The sequence below is a fragment of the Megascapheus bottae genome, chromosome 1, assembly GCF_031878675.1.
Source record: "Megascapheus bottae isolate mThoBot1 chromosome 1, mThoBot2.hap1, whole genome shotgun sequence".
Lineage (NCBI taxonomy): Eukaryota > Metazoa > Chordata > Mammalia > Rodentia > Geomyidae > Megascapheus > Megascapheus bottae.
In genome coordinates this window covers 64638022-64655603 of record NC_143509.1, presented here as the reverse complement: position 1 = coordinate 64655603, position 17582 = coordinate 64638022, and the positions used below count along the sequence as shown (strand labels likewise).

The window sequence follows — 17582 nt, the reverse complement described above, 5'->3', positions numbered from 1 at the left end:
GGTACTCTTCCTGAGCTTTTTCTCTCAGGGCTAGCACTCTTCCACTTGGAGCCACAGCACCACTTTCAATTTTCTGGTAGTTAGTTTAGATGTAAGAGTCTATGGACTTTCCTGCCCAGGCTGGCTTTGAATGGCAATCCTCAGATCTCAGCCTCATGGGTAGCTAGAATGACAGGTGTGAGCCACTAGCACCTGGATTTCTACATGTTTTTTTACTCTTGAAACTTCTCCAGCAATTTGAAATAATGAATAAAAAGCTGGAAAAATCCTTCATGATCAGTTCAATTATTTTATCAGATCATTGTCGCTAGCAGTGCCTGCTCTGTGCCAGACGCTGTACATAAATTATTTCATCTGAAGATGAATTATTATCATCATATGATAGCCAAGGAAATTGAGACACAGAAGTGGGAAGCAATTTGACCAAGAATTCACAATAAATAACTGAAGGAGCTAGGATTTGAATTCAGGTAGCCCAGCCTGGATTCTGATTATTAGGTCTTAGCTGTTCTGATCTAGATGGATCTAGAATGGACAGGGCATGTGAGGGAAGATAGTTCTGACCAAGGAAGCCCAATCTAAGGTCTGTCCCTCAGCAAGGGTACAATTAAAAAGGAGGCCCCAAATTAACATGGGACACGCTCCAATAAATGTCATAGCAAAGAAGTTTCTGAGGCCATTCATAGGGATACTGTCTCTGCCCTTCTGAGCCAGATTTTGGAAACTGGGTTTCTTTCTCTTTATTTAGCAAACATACACAATCAACACACAAATAGTCCAAAATATTATGTTAACACTATCTGGTTATCAGTCTCTCAAGAGTTACTATTCAGTGGGAAGGAGGAGCTGGAGAGAGTGAAGGAACAGAAGACACTATATGAAAAGAAATATACTCATTACCTGACCCATGTGATTATAATCTTTCTGTAGATCTCCTTTGTAATAGCAACAAAGTAAATTAACTTTTTTTAAAGTTACTGTTCAGTACAAGAGCGAGGACTCAATATTTGCATACCCAGTGCTATGGACATGGTATTGGAAATGTAAACACAACTACAAAAATGTAAAAACCTATGACTCTATAGACATAATGTTTTATCACATTGATTAATACATATCTATGATATACAAATCCTTAGCCTAATTTTGATTATGTTCTAAAAACTAAGTGCCAGTGATTGTATATAGAGATTCCCTTCTTGAATACTTGTTTGTTAAACATGTCCTTTGAAATATGATGTAAAAATTAATGTTAGGGGCCGGGAGTTTGGCCTAGTGGTTAAAAGTGCTTGCCTACCATGCATGAAGACCCGGGTTCGATTCCTCGGTACCACATACATAGAAAAAAGCCGGAAGTGGTGCTGAGGCTCAAGTGGTAGAGCTCTAGCCTTGAGAAAGTCCAAGGACAGTGCTCAGGCTCTGAGCTCAAGCTCAGGACTGGCAAAAAAAAAATTAATGTTAATAAATTCTTTAATAAAAAAGTAAAAAAAAAAGTTACTGTTCAGCCAACTGAAGTGAGCACAGTTTTGGAAAGTTGCTCTGTTAAACCCTTTAGCTGCAGATTATTTTGCTACTGTTAAATGTACAAGCAAAGATTCTTCTCAAATATAGACAAACTGAAAATAGAAATCTGGAAACATAAGAATGAGCTGGCATCCTAAACAGGGGAACAGACTGAGGGAAAATGCTAATAGAAGAACTCTCCTTCCATTGAACTAAGTGAACCAAAGTTTCCCACAAAACCATATGAAAGCTGGGTGCGGTGGCTCACACTGCAATCCTAGCTACTCAGGAGGCTGAGATGTGAGGTTCAAAGCCAGCCCAGACACAAAAGGACCTGAGACTCTTATCTCCAATTAAGCTCTAAAAATTGGGAAGTGGGGCTTGACTCCAGGGTAGGGTGGTACCCTTGAGCTGAAGAGCGCCCTGACCCCCCCACAAAAAAACCCCAAACAACAGCAACAAAAAACATACGAAGCCACTCTTTGCAAGAGACTGTTACATGGTTGGCAAGTCCCCTATAGTGTGTTACCTAATACATATAGAAGTTGTGGAACAAATTGAGGAAATCAGGTAGAACGAGGTTTTATGTTGTATTGGCCTTTCCATCTTCCACCTGCAATCCATTCAACAAGTATTTATTGAATCCCTTGTAGACCTTTGGTTAAGCACTGAATACATGTTGTTTTCAATCACCTTGTCTCATGTCATATCCAAAGTACTCAAGCCTGACTACTCACCCTGCGTTTGGTTCTTTCACTGATATTCAATCAGGTAGTTTTAGAAAAATAACCTTGAAAATTCCAGTGGCATACAATAATGAATATTTAAGTTTATCATGAATCTGTGGACCAGCAAGATAGTCCTGCTAGAAATGGCCTGCTGGCAGGTTCTCTAGAAGCGGGGTCACTTAGATTGGCATCAGGGACGTTGATCTGTCATCCTCCTGTTGGCTAGGCTGAGATAATTACATCTTCAAGAGAGATAGTGGGAAACTTCCCAGACCTCCTTAAACTGTAGGTTTTAAAAATGCTTTCCCTTTATCCTTCTGGAAGAAGAGGAGTTAAGTCATGAGGCCTGCCCCATTTCCAGAAATGGAGAAGTTCAATTACCTTTGGATTGACAAGATACAGTCATCTTGCAATTAGCCTAGAATGGCTCTCATTTGTTATTTTTACATGTGTCCACTGGATAGTTTCTATCTCATTCTGGCTATATAAATCATTCAACTCCTCTAATGAAGAATTGTCCCATTTCTAGAAGCTAACATATACGTGGGAAAACTCCATTAATCCAAACCCATTATCTTCTATGAATCCATATAATTAGTTGCCAGTCAATATCATTAAAATTGCTCACCACCATCTCCCTCACATCTAGAATAGTTAGAAAAGCTAAGAGACAGCACACAGCTCCTGAGTTCAAGCCCCAGTATGCATGCACACACACAACACTACAAAGCTCAGATAACTGAGACCAATGGAATAGAATTGATCATTCAGAAACAGACTTAAAATCTTTGTCTATCTTCAGTGTTCTACCAGGACAATTAAATGGAGAAAGTACCTACTTTTCAACAAATGATGCTAAAGCAACTAGATACCCACATGCCAAAAGAATGATGCTGCACTCTAGCTTCTACCATGTACAAAATTCAATTCCAAATGGATCAAAGATATAAGCTTAAGAGTTAAAACTACAAAAACTCCTAGAAGAAGATATAGCTATAAATCCTTAGGAAATGATTTCTTAGATACCAGAAGCACAAGTCATAGAAGAAAATAATAGATTAAGTTATATTTTATGAAATGAAAAGTTTTGTGCTCTAAAAAATACTATCAGGACCAGGAGTTTGGCCTATGGTAGAGTGCTTGCCTAGCATGCATGAAGACCTGGGTTCAATTCCTTGGTACCAAATATATACAAAAAAGCCAGAAATGGTGCTGAGGCTCAAGTGGTAGAGCTCCAGCCTTGAGAAAGTCCAATGACAGTGCTTAGCCCCTGAGTTCAAGCCCAGGACTAGCCAAAAAAAATACTATTAATGAAGATGTAAGACAACATACAAAATGAGAGTAAAAATTGAAAATCATGTTTCTATTAAGAAATTTTGAAATTATATAGTGGTGATAGTTGTACAACTTTGTAAACATACTAAAATTAATTGAATTGTATATTTTAAATGGTAAATTTTATGGCATGTAAGTTATCTGAAATTAGTAGGCAATCAGGTAATAACCTGGCATAGTGTATATGCCTAGACTAATGTTGCTGGATCACGTGATAACTCTGTAACTTTTTGAAGAGCTTTCAATTGTTTCCCAAATGACTTACCATTATTTAAATTTACTTACTGAGAATTTTATTTTAAAAGTAATCAGAGATTTTTCTAGTTAATGTGTTCTGTTTTGTTTCATTAAAACTGACTTTTTATATCATATTTCAAATGTCATGTTTTACAAACAAGTGTTCAAGAAAAATCTCTATATGCAATCACTGGCACATAAATTTAAGAACATAATTAAAATTAAGCTGAATCTTTGTATGTCATAGATACATATCAATCTATATAATATATCAATATATGTCTATAGATTATATATCCTATCATAGACCTAAATGTCTATGTAGATATATTTATATCTCCAAATTCATGTCAATGACCTGGAATACCTGAGGATTGAGTCATTGCTCTTGTTGTATTGTTGTTTAGATCTAATACCCACATACCAAAGAGACCATGCACCTTTTGTTCCTGTGGTTTTACTCTAGTTCCATCCACTTCCCAGTGAATACAATTATTTAATCTTATCTGGTGGCTATGTAGAACTCCATTGTATATACATACCACATTTTTTGTACCCATTCATCTGTAGTGGGGCATCTGAGTTGTTTTCATCTCTTGGCTATTGTGAAGAGGGCAGAGATGAACATGATTGTATATGTGCCAAATAACTTACCATTTTATAGTCCCACCCATAAATGGATCAGGGTTCCAATTTCTCCACATCCAAAATTCATTTCAAAACACTTCGCAGACAGATTCACAATGAAGGGTACTGGAAACAAATGTAAAATGCTGACATTATTGGTGTTTTTAGGAGCAAGTATATGTGCTTGTTTGCAGGTTTCAGAGAAAATCTATTGATGGAAGCTTTGGTTCCAATAACGGTAAGAAAATCGCCTTGTCTGAATTCAGAATGATATTGAACAATGAGTGGCAACATCCCCTTTCGTGTGTCCTTTGCCTCTCTGTCTTTTGATTCCTATCCCACAGAATAGACTAATTTGTGGTCTTTCTACAAAAGGTAGAGCTGGCAAGAACCAGTTTTATAATTGGTAATTATGGGAGTGGAGCTCACATTTAGAACCTTAAGATGGAGTGACCCTTGTAATTATTCACACCCCACTTGTCAGCTATTCTTTTTTCAACATTTAATCTTTTCTAGGACATAACTATTTAGGTTTACATTAACCCAAAGCTGATTCTAGAATGATTGTGAAAATTTTCATAAAGCTGATTCTAGAAAATTGTGAGAATTTTCATAAAAGGTTTCCATCCCCCCCAATTGAAATAAAAGCTTTTGTTGCATAAATATCCAGAATACTGAAATATTTGAGACTAACAAGTGTAACAAAGATCACAACTTCATAGAATCCAGGATAAATAACTACCTAAGCTTTCTTTCCCCACCTCTGAAATTTTGCTCAAAAGCATTCGATTACCTGATTTTTTCCTTACAACTAAAAATTTTAACTGTGATTATTTTTGCAACACCTATTTCAGCATAAGTTGCTCAGTATTCATGAGCTAATTTGCATAGAGTAAGAATTTGGAAAAAGAATGAGAAGGAGGACTTGATTTTTAAGATCTATGTAGTAGATATTAATTTCTATCTTCCACATTTAACTGAGTCCACAGAATCTTAGAAAGACACAGGAAATCATCCTTGCCCCCTACCAGCAGGACATTTCTCCTTTTGCTGGAAGATTGCTTTTTTGTTTTGGTTTGGTTTGGTTTTCGGGTTTTGTGTTTTTTTTACATTTTTTACATCTTCCTTAATGTCAACATGTCTATTTTTCCAGCCACCCAGGTGCTTTATTTGGATAAACATTCGACTGCAAATATAAAAGACTATTAAAGAACACTTGTTTTGTGGCTTTAAAATGCTAGTGCTAATTTCCCTTTTATTTGTGAAATGTTTCAGAAACTTTATCTGCTGGCTGGGTGTCAATGTTGGTTCCTATAACACTCCCCAAATTTGCTAGTTTAGGCCTTGTTGGACTTGAGCATTGGATTCCACCTAGGTACCCTGGGAATGGATAGTCTGTTATGTTTTTATTGTATAGATGATGTCATTTTAGTATTACAACAATAAGTAAAGGAATTTGATGTTAAGAAGGTCTCTGGAACATCAAAGCATAACTCCAGTCAGCTGAAACTTAAACCAGATTATTGTCTAAGGTCAGGAAGGCTCTGAAATTAGCTAAGAGTTAGAAGCACCCTTTGGATAACAAGCAGAAACAAATAACTGAAAAAAAGTAGACATACTGCTGATATTTATATAGTAGTAAGCAACGATAGCAATCACAAGAAGTGGAAGGAACTATTCAGAAGTCTCCAAACTTTCTGGTATTCCACTAGTCTGGAGTCGATCATATACTTATTATTAAACTAGACACCGAAGGAGTAAGTTTACCAACACATCATATGTTAACCTACTCTGAGGCCCTGTTTCTCTAATGGCAAGATTTCTCAAACTCAGAATTATTGAGACGATAGGCCAGATTACTCTTTGTTGTTAGGGTATGTCCTATACACTGTGGGGGTTTATTCACCTCACCTACCATATTCTAGTACTACATTTCCTCATTGGAACAACTGAAAAGGTCTCCAAAGACTTAGGGCCACTGGGGGAAAAAATAAATCAGTGCATCAGTTGCTAGAAGCAGATGATAATCCAACGAAGTACCAGTTCAGTCAGGAAGCAGGGAACTTGTATGTTCACCACGAATTGTAATCTTGTCTCTCCACTCTTTCTAAATTTCTCTTGACTTTTCTTGTGCCATTTTTTTTTCTTGGAGGAATTTAATTTTTACATTCCTCTGCAAAGATGAATGTTTTTCTTCACTTCGTTCTCAATTTTTGAAAGTGAAAAAAATGAGATAACCAGATGGCATGAAAATTAAATTTCATGGCAGCTAGTTCCCATCATTTTTGACTCCCTCTCCTGCAGCTTCACAGACAGAAGGGGGCAGGACAACCACAAATATGAAGTCCCTGAAAGACCCAAACATGCTCAACAGGAAATAAATTTGTTCTTCTCTTATGAAACATTTAGTATAAAAACCAGACACGTAAGTATATTATATTCTGTGAGGGAAGTAGGCAGATGGCAAGTGACACTTCCACAGCGAAAACCATACTAAAACAAGTTTCCTCATTAAGATGAGCTCATTCACAGTCCTGTGCCTGCTATTCTCAGCCAGAACATCTTGATCTGTCCTCTCAACTGTTATTTTGTGTTTAATTTTGCTTTCTAAATACTCTACAGTTAAAAGTGTAAATATGATCATACTTGAAATTTGGAAGGAAATGCTTTGATTTGTTTTTTGTTTTTTGTTTGTTTTTTGTTTTTTGTTTTCATTCAAGCCCTAGTGTTCAGGATCAAACTTAGGACTTCCCAAATGCGAGGCAAACACTGTAACAATGAGCTACCTTGTCAGACTGCTTTTGAAATGTTTTGTTGTTGAACTGAGGGCCTAGGCACTACTGTTCCTGAGCGTTTTTGCTTAAGACCAGCACTCTACCACACTGTGTCACAGTTCCACTTCCAGTTTTCTGGTAGTTGATTGGAGGTAAGAGTCTCATGGACTTTCTTGCCCAGGCTGGCTTCCAACCACAATCCTCAGATCTCAGCCTCCTATAAATAGCTAGGATTACAAGTGTGAGACGCAGGTGACCAGCCTCAGTCTGCTTTAGCATTCTGAAAGGCCTTACCCACCAACAAAATGGACAAAATACTTTTATCCCATCCAGGCTGATTTCATCTGTAAATTGTGCATAGCCAAGACCATAGAGCTAAATCACTTTTCTGCCTAATGCTTGCTTATTTTTTTTTTGCCAGTCCTGGGGCTTGAACTCAGAGCCTGGGCACTGTCCTTTGGTGCTAGTGCTCTACCACTTGATCCACAGCACCACTTCTGGCTTTTTCTGTATATGTTGTATCAAGGAATCTTAGTAGCTAGGATTACAGGTGTGAGCCACCAGAGCCCACCTCTTTTTTTTAATTACTTTTTAAAGTGTTAGGCAACAAAGATGTTAGGCATTTTTGGATAATACAGTCTAAGTTTTAGTTACTTAACAGTTCCACAGTTATTCAAAAGCAGCCATATTTGTACCTATGAGTATGGCCAGGTTTCAATAGAACTTTCGATACAAGAAAGAAATTTGAATTTCACAAAAACATCACCTTCCATGAAATATTCCTCTTTTGTTTGGCTGGTTTTTTTGAAACTTAAAAACAATTCTTCATTTTATGACCAGCCAATAAAACAGAAGGCTGCCAGAGGACCACAATTTTTTTGCTTCTATACTAAAGAAAAAAGAAAATCAAGGGCTGGTAGTGTGGCCTAGAGTTTAGAGTGCTTGCCAAACATACACAAAGTCCTGGGTTCTCCTCCTCCGTACCACATACACAGAAAAAGCTGCAAGTGAGCAAGTGGTTCTGTGGTCCAGGTGGTAGAGCGCTAGCTTTGAGAAAGCTTGAGAACAGTGCCCAGGCACTGAGTTCAAGCCAAACCCTGGACTGGCAAAAAAAAAAAAAAAATACTATAGCCGAATGTTTTGGGGAAAAGATGTGGGATTTGGTTTTCACAGCTGAACATAAGGTGTTTGCCTCTGGATTTCTTTTTCCCCCCACAGGCTCTGGAAATATGGTGTCACATCCCATCTCTGCCAGCACACCTGAAGGAAGCAATTATGGGGCCATAGGTATTTTCTACATTGTGTATAATGTTGGAACTTTTCCAACTCTCCAGAGATTAGCATACAAAGGGCAATTGACTTCCAATCTCTCTGAGCATCTTCCAGCCAGTCATCCTGTGAAATTGTCCTTTATATATAAGATGAATTGATTGTAAATGTTGGAAGGTTCCTGCAAGGCTGACTTTCTGCAGTTCTATTGTCTGTTTTTTGGGGTCTGCTAACTACAGTTCTTGCTATCAACTACCAAGGCCCTTGGGGACATTATTTCTACCCAGCCTGATTTTAGGGCATGAGAAATATATCACAGCAAGCCTGACAACAATTGACCACTTGTTTCATTCTCAGGTGTAGGTGGAGTAAGGGCCATCAGAAGACTAAGACAATGCAGCAGGTGAACCTGGCTCTGGCTAATGGTCCTACATTTGGCTAATTCACACCTGAGCTTGCTCACTGCCACTCATTCCCTTGCCAAACCCAGAGTTCATTAAACAGCTGAAGGGAACAGAGTCTTCCTATTTGTCTTGTTAGAGTAGACATGCACTGAGCTGCCTGATCCTTCCATGATGCTTCTAGGCCTGTGAATGATGTTCCTTAAAATATCCATGTGAGGGCCGGGAGTTTGGCCTAGTGGTTAAAGTGCTTGCCTAGCATGCATGAAGACCCGGGTTCGATTCCTCCGTACCACATACATAGAAAAAAGCCGAAAGTGGTGCTGAGGCTCAAGTGGCAGAGCTCTAGCCTTGAGAAAGTCCAAGGACAGTGCTCAAGCCCACGACTGGCAAAAATAAAATAAAATAAAATATCCATGTGAGCTTAGCACTGGGGGCTCACATCTATAATCCTAGCTATTCAAGAGGCTGAGATCTGAGGACCGTAGGTCAATAAAGCCAGCCTGAGCAGGAAAGTCTGTGAGACTCTTAACTCCAATTAACCACCAAAATGCCAGAAATAGAGTTCAAATGGTAGAGCACCAGCCTTGAGTAAAAGCTAAGGGACAGGCTCTGCAATCAAGCCTCAGTAAGATAGATAGATAGATAGATAGATAGATAGATAGATAGATAGATAGATAGATAGATAGATAGATGGGGAGGGGGCAGGGCGCAGGGAGAGGGAGAGAGAGACTGTGAGTCCTGCATTCCTTTCTTGTCATTCTGTAACTGAGCATGTGTGCTCAGTGTAGGCTATTTATTTTTAGTTCTGTAAAAGCAGGTTTTAAAAAAAAATCTGAAAAGAAAAAATAAAGCAGAAGGTAGGCTCTGCTCATGTGCTCAAGCTGCACAAATTCCATCTGCTCTAAGAAACATTCATGGGAACAGACGACTCCTGCTTCCTGAGAATGTTCTTTCCATTATATAACCATAGAAATAGCATGTGGGGGACATCTGTGGATAAATAGTCTATGTGTGAGAAATGTATAGCTACTAGATATGTGTATACACACACATATATGCAGTAGATGCTATACATAACACATAACAGTGTGCATGTGAATGTTGGTATCTTTCTGTTCATATTTTAAAAATATGAAACATGAAATCTAAGCACAATGTTATTTTGCATCCAAAAAGCTAACAGAGCAGATGCCTTTATATCCTAATATGCATTTTGATGTGGAAATAGACAAGTTAATTATGAAGATCGGAGAAAAGTGGGGGGGGGAAGCAAAAGCCCATTGAGAAGACAGGAAAGAAAGAATATATCTCCTGGTTAAGGAATTCTTGTGGAGCAGCACAGAATTTTCTAGGAGTCAGTCTGCTTTAAACAGAAGAATGGGTTCCATGCACTGTTCTTGGCTTTTCATGGCAGATGAGTTTTCTGTTTCAGACGAGTCAAGCTCCAGTCCTGGAAGACAGATGTCCTCCTCTGAGGGTGGGCAGCCATGCCAGTCAGACACAGACAGTTCTGTGGAGGAGAGTGACTTTGACACCATGCCAGATATTGAGAATGACAAAAACATCATCCGTACCAAGGTACCCCTGCCAGGCTGTGCTTCTTGAGATAGTACAATGTTGGGGAATAGAATAAACTTCACCTGTGTCTCGATTTCTGTTCCTTCCCTTCAGGAGAAGTCACATTTCCCAGGTCTAGACAAACTTAACAATAGACTCAAAGCAGTCCTCTGTTAATTAGTACATTTTCTCCTTGGGTATGTGTGTAGTTGGGGGTGAGATAGAATGAACAGAGCATTAAATATTCTTAGTATCTACATGGCTGACTATAGACAAAAAAGGAGGAAGGAATCCAACTAGATGGAACAAAAGCTTCTCCTGAAGGGCCAAGGGCATAACCCAGTGGTAGAGTGCTTGCCTAGAATGCACGAAGCCCTACATTCAATTTCCCCGTACATATATAGAAAAAGCCAGAAGAGGTGCTGTGACTCAAGTGGTAGAGCACTTGAGAAAGCTCAAGGACAATGCCTAGGTCCTGAGTTCAAGCCCCAGAACTGGCCAAAAAAAAAAAAGATTAGTTTAAGGGTTGTACCTTAGAAAGCTCCCTGTTTTTGTACATATCAAAGTAAAACTCATTTCGTTCTGACATATCTTTATTATATTGTGTGGTACCCAGTAAAAAGAAATACACACTTTCAACCACATGTAATTTTAAAAAATAAACACTAGCTAGCTCTGCAAATAGGAAAATCAATATTTAAGATATAAAAAGCATTCATTATTCCCATTCATTTCCCCATCAGCCAATCCTTAATATTCCAAGAAAAACATTAGGATTTTATTAAGATAACCTAGGAAAAACAAAATTCAAAAAAAAATCTTAATAATTTCAACTTCTAGTAAATGATTAAGTCAAAATTTTATAAACTATATGTATTGTATATAAACAAAGTCAAGGATAATTTCACATTCTTTCTCTCGCTTTTTTTTTTTTTTTGGCATCCTAGATGTTTCTTTACCTGTCAGATCTGTCCAGGAAGGACAGGAGAATCGTCAGCAAAAAATATAAGATCTATTTTTGGTAAGTAGATGGCTATGGCTCCCATTTATAAAAAAGATTGATGCACTCATTCATTCATTCGTTCATTGTGGCACTAGGGATCAAAGTCAGAACCTCACACATACTGAGGAAGTACTCTGTCACTGAACTTCATGCTCAGTCCTTAACTGATTCAAAGTATTCTATCTACAAGCCACAGGCAGTTATTTTACAAGGTGTTACCATTTCATGAGCAACCATAATAGGTACTGACCCCACAGTTAATAGTAGAGACCACCTGTGATGATCACGCTCATGAAGCCAGCCAAGAGCCTGACCTATGTGGTGAGCCCCTCCTCCACACACACTGTTGTTCTTCTATGACTGTATTTCCTGCTCTTTCCTGAGGAATGTGCTTTCCCCTTGGAAACAGATATTAGAGAAGAAACAGGGACACAAGGGCCATATGCAATTTTATAGCACAGAGAGAACCGTGCCTTCATCATATGACCCCTCATCTTTTACTTGTAACTTCAGGCACTGCAGAAACATGCTAAAGAGATTGTCCATCATTAATCATATAATTACACTAGAAGCAAAGGTTTTACAAATGATTGTACAAACAGGAAGGGGAAAAACCTATTCTTCGTTGAATGCTTCTCATCAACCTCCAGCTACACCATTTCAGTTAATATTTTCAGTGTTTTTCTCTGTTGCCAAACTATATAGTACCCAAGGGGTACATGTGTTTACTCCCCTCCACTCCCCTCTCGTCTCCTCCCCTTCCCTTCTTCCCTTCCCTTCCTTTCCTCTTCGAAATACTGTGCACCAAATACCCAAATGCAAAGAAAGGGAGAAGACTGGAGAAACAGGAACTGCATCACCTGCTTCTAATTGCTCTTGGAAGCTAACTATGGAGTTATGGGGTGGTATCATTCCTTTGAAAACACCGAGCAAAGATTCCATCGTTAATGTAGAAGTTGATCCGTAGCCAGGCATGGTGGCTCACGCCTCTAATCCTAGCTACTCAGGAGGCAGAGATCTGAGGATCAAGGGTCAGAGCCAGCCCAGGCACAAAAGGACCTGAGACTCTTATCTCCAATTAACCTCTACAAAATGGGAAGCTGGGCTTGGCTCTAGGGTAGGGTGGTAGCCTTGAGCTGAAGAGCTCAGAGACAAAGCCCAGGCCAAGTTCAAGCCATTTGACCCACACACAAAAAAAATAAAAATAGAAGTAACTCTGTGTCTTTTTCTCCATACAGGAACATCATCACTATTGCTGTGTTTTATGCACTGCCTGTGATCCAGCTGGTTATCACCTACCAGACAGTAAGTGCTGGCCCGGGGCCAAATCCCAGACTCTACCCTGTGGGACAAATCTCCAGTGTGACTCTCAGAGAAAGATTTAACGTAGGATCAGTTCAAGAATTCGTTTTCCATTTGGATTCCCATAGGACTTCTCCATAGTTTCATGTCAAACTGACCTCTCACCTTTTTCCTGGTAAATTTTAAGACAAAATTTGGCTAGGTAGCCCCAAGTAGCCTCACATTCTCAATCTTCCTGCCTATACCTCCCAAGTGCTAAGGTTACAGATATGTGTCACTATATCTGGCTTTTACTGACTTTTCAATCTGTTATCCAAGTTGTTTGATTACCGAAGACCTGGGACAACTCTTACGTTGTCTACCAATTTGAAATTCAGTCTGGTCAATTACATCCATTAAATAATGGTAACCATGTGCTGGTAATCATGATTTCTGATCATCACAGAATATTGAAAAGGGTAAAGTTCCACACATTCTCTAGAAGTGATGATACACAGACAAACCATTTAGAACATCACAGGCTACTAAAGTAGCTTTGTGCAATGGTGCTCATTCTGTTGTGTGCGTTGAAATCTCACAGGATACTTCTAAGACTCCATTGTACAGTCTGTTCCTCACTCCAAGTAGACAGGGTCTCTGGGAGTAGAACAAGCATTAGTATTGTTTAAATCAAAACTGATTCCAGAGGTAGAAGTGTGGTTCAAGTAGAAGAATGCCTCCTTGAGCAATAAAGCTAAGCAAGAACATGAAGCCCAGAGTTCAAGCTCCAGTTCTGGCACCAAAAAGAAAGAGAGGGAAAAGGGGGAAAATAGAGAAAGAGAGGAGTGATGGAAGGAAGGAAGGAGGGAAGGAAAGGAAGGAAGGAAGGAAGGAAAAAGAGAGGGAGGGTGGAAGAGAAGGATGGAGGGAGGGAGGGAGGGAGCTGATTCCTATGTACAGCCAGCTTTGAGAGCTAATGATCTGAAAATATTTAGTCCATTCCATACTTGTTACATAATGTGGACAGTCATTATAGGGTTTGAACACCACTGTTTATAATCTAAATATTCTCTGTATGCTTTGGGCCCTGTCAGAATCTACAGCCGTTCTGTGGCTTGAGTACATTCTGGATGGAAAAGGGAATGACTATGGAAAACTTAATACAGTTTTTCTAATACACCTGCTCAGTGGCTTTTTTTATCCAACTTCCTGTCCCCCAGCTTTAATCTAGAGAATAGGACATAGCAAGACAGTCTTCAAGGCAAGTATCCATGCTTTCATCTGTTCATAGTCCTTTCCTTATGATAACAAAGGATCCACACTTAGCTGACTTCCATCTGAGGTCAATTAACAGGGTGCACAGATTATTTCCATCCAAAGCAAAATATGTCCCAGCAGGTGGCAATGGCCCAGCCCAGCCCAGCTGAGAAGGAGCAGTGGCTACATTATGAACTACTGTCAGCCTGGCCTACTCTGTAACTTCTGGTGAGACTCCAAGGATGGTGAAAAACCCACAATTCCTTTTTTACACTTCATTTTTCAGGTGGTAAATGTCACAGGCAACCAGGACATCTGTTACTACAACTTCCTCTGTGCTCACCCCTTGGGCGTCTTGAGGTAAACCCAGCCTCTGGATGCTTGTGAGGCTAATTCTCTCTGATATAATATCAGTTTCTCTTAAAAAGCACTACAAACAATTGTGGATAACTATTACAATTAGGATAAAGAAGAATTAAAGTCAGAATTTGAGATCAGGCATGCTTTGCTCATTCCTGGGTGAGCACAGGCAATATTCCTAAAAATAACCTGTTGAGGAATAGTTTTTTGGAATCTGTAGGTCAGGTGTAATCCTAGCTGATATGGAAAGTGTTTGTGGGCCGCATGTCTTATTTAAGCAGTTAGATAGTCTCATGAGATACATTTCCTGTTTTGGCTTAGGCAGATAAGGACTTGCTGAAGGTCCCTCTGCTATTAGTAACCTACACTGGGTCTGGGTCTGGGTCTGGTCCTGAGGGCTGTTCTCAAGCCATCAGAGTTTGGGGAAATGAAAAGAGCATTTGCCTGGAAGGTGGGAAGTTCCTTTCTTGTCCAAGAACTGAACCAACTTTGACTTCCTGCAAAAAGCTGTCGGCTGTGATCAGCTGGTGTTTATTCTGCAATCAACAATTCAAGACCTGAATGCCAATACACAACAAGGGCTTGTCTGGGAGAATTCACTCTCGCAGTGCAGTGCAAATGATGAAGCAGTTCTGGAAGCAGCTCTCCTCGGACTCTTACTTTGCCAGAGCCATTAGGGTCAAAGGAGACCAGGCAGTGGTGAGAGATGCGGATCAAGCATTCCTAGGAGGAGATAGACATGTTGCCAAAAGCTTAATAAGCATCCTAAAATGAGGAGCTAGCTTAAAGAGTGTTCCTGAGATTGTAGGGAAAGGTTAGTAGTAGAAAAACAAAAACAAAAATGAACACTGAGTTCTCTCATTCATTCATCTGAATGCATTAGTCACGCTCCTGATTTTTCACTCCTCTACAGTGCCTTCAACAATATTCTCAGCAACCTGGGTCACGTGCTTCTGGGCTTCCTCTTCCTGCTCATAGTCTTGCGCCGAGACATTGTGCATCGAAGAGCCCTAGAAGCGAAGGACATTTTTGCTATGGTGAGGAGAGAATGGGAGCAGCAAAGGTAGGAGCTGGAAGGATGGGGCCACGATCCTAAAAAGGACCTACAGGAGGAGGGGCATCCGATGTGTCAGTGCGATGCTCTGTGATGTCCAATGAGCTCCACAATATCAGCAAGTGGGCATCCAGATTCGGGGGGTAGGTTGCTAACTAGTGTCTTTCTACTGAGCCCACTTTCTCCTTTTCAGGAGTATGGGATTCCCAAACACTTCGGTCTCTTCTATGCTATGGGCATCGCCCTGCTGATGGAAGGAGTACTCAGTGCCTGTTACCACGTCTGCCCTAATTACTCCAATTTCCAGTTCGGTAATCTGACTTTACATCAGCTACACAGATTTGTGTTATAGGAGACTCATCCCGGTTGCTTCCCAAAATGCCAACTTCAACTTCACCAGAACTAAAACCCATTTTGGTGTGAGCCGCAGCCATCTCAGAGCACCTCACCACACAGCCTAGTTTCTACCTGTTGTACCACTGGGTTTTTTTTGTTTTTGTGTTTTGCCAGTCCTAGGCCTAGAACTCAGGACCTGAGCACTGTCCTTGAGCTTTCTCAAGGCTAGAGCTCTACCACTTGAGTCACAGCACCATTTCTGGCTTTTTCTATGTATAATGTGGTACTGAGGAATCGAACACTGGTCTTCATGCATGCTAAGCAAGCACTCTACCACTAGGCCAAACTCCCGCCTCTGGTTTTTCTTTTTGACCACCTGTTAGACCAGAAAACATTCAACACTAAGGATGACCCCAAGGTTGGTTCCAAAGGCAGACAGTGGGTCAAGCATTAGGTGGCAAGTCAATTAAAATCCACCAACACAGTTGTTGAAAGGGCCCTTAGTGTAACTTGGCATAGTTGAAGGGGTGAAAGTCATAGAAAGACTAATTCTTATTAACTGGCTTAGATAAAGGAATAAGAAGATAAATCAGCTGATGGTCTGGAAGACTCCAGTTCTTTGTGTGATGTCTGTGATTGTATACCATCTGTATGTTGGTTTCATCCTGAAACTGACTTCTCCCATGGTGGCCAAAAATAAACAAGAGATCTTGGCTTCAAGTCCACATTGTCTGATTCCAGAGGAGGTTTTTTGAACTGCCTTCCAAGAGCTTTCACTTAGGACCAAGAAAATTTTTTTCTTTCTTTAAAGCTCAAGATAATGACTTACCACACATCAAAAACTTACAGCCATGAGTCAATGCCTGAGTCAGTCACTAAATACAGTCTAATTTAGGCTGTATTGTTATACCAAATCAGAAAAGGGGTAAAATCACCTTTTGACCAGTCAGACCTATCCCTGAGTCAAGAGTGGGGCTAGCTTTTCTGAAACTGAGATGCAGGAAGGTTACTGTTTCTGAGTTGATAAGAGGGTAGATCCAGGTTTATATCCAAATGCTGTTACAGAGAAAGGATGAGCCTGGCTGGAAGAACTAATTCCTGTAATCACAGTAGTTGGAGGCTGAAGCATGAGGACAGACTGGGCTACATGGTGAGATTTTTGACTCTACAAAACAAAGAAAAGAGAAAAAAAGAAAAGAGAAGAGAAGTGGCCAGGAGTTTGGCCTAGGGGTAGAATGATTGCCTAGCATGCACAAAACCCTGAGTTTGATTTCCCGGTACCACATATACAGAAAAAGCTGGAAATGGTACTGTTGCTCAAGTGGTAGGGTACTAGCCTTGAGAAAGCCCAAGGACAGTGCCCAGGCCCTGAATTCATTCTCCAGGACTGAGAGACCGGGGGAGGGGGGGGCGGGGAACTGGACTGGTAGTCGATCAATAACATCTTTCTTACTCAAAGATAACCTTTCCTTTGGTGTCAGTTTTGGGCTTGAACTCAGAGCCTGGGCACTAGAATTACAGGTATGAGCCACCAATGTCCAGCTAAAATACATTTTTTAGTTTCTTAGACTTGCCAAAAAAGTGGAATAAAGTTAAATCACTTTGAATCTATTTACTGAACTTTTTAACCAAACTTATCCTTTCCTTCCCCAAAGACAACAAATATGTCTCATTTAGTATTCATCCTTTGATTTTGTTTTTGTATTTCTACTACATTAATATTAATTTATCACATTGTGTTCCGAAATCTTCATTTTTCATTCAACAATCAGTCATCATTCAACAATGAGAGACTTGATTAAAACTGAACCACAAAGGTGGAATTTATTTATTTTTAAGTGCTATCACATTCCATTA

At 39.8% G+C, this 17582-nt stretch overlaps 1 protein-coding gene across 2 annotated transcripts in view; it reads left to right on the top strand.

Moving 5' to 3' along the window:
• The window catches only part of Sidt1 (SID1 transmembrane family member 1), a 78792-nt gene that overhangs the window by 43396 nt on the left and 17814 nt on the right, over positions 1–17582 (top strand). For both annotated transcript variants that reach the window (XM_090346329.1, XM_090346340.1), the window contains exons 10-17: positions 4625–4668; positions 8423–8491; positions 10310–10455; positions 11382–11455; positions 12676–12742; positions 14262–14335; positions 15249–15372; positions 15583–15700. In XM_090346329.1, coding sequence (XP_090202455.1) covers positions 4625–4668; positions 8423–8491; positions 10310–10455; positions 11382–11455; positions 12676–12742; positions 14262–14335; positions 15249–15372; positions 15583–15700 — 716 coding nt within the window. The remainder of the gene's footprint in view (positions 1–4624; positions 4669–8422; positions 8492–10309; positions 10456–11381; positions 11456–12675; positions 12743–14261; positions 14336–15248; positions 15373–15582; positions 15701–17582) is intronic.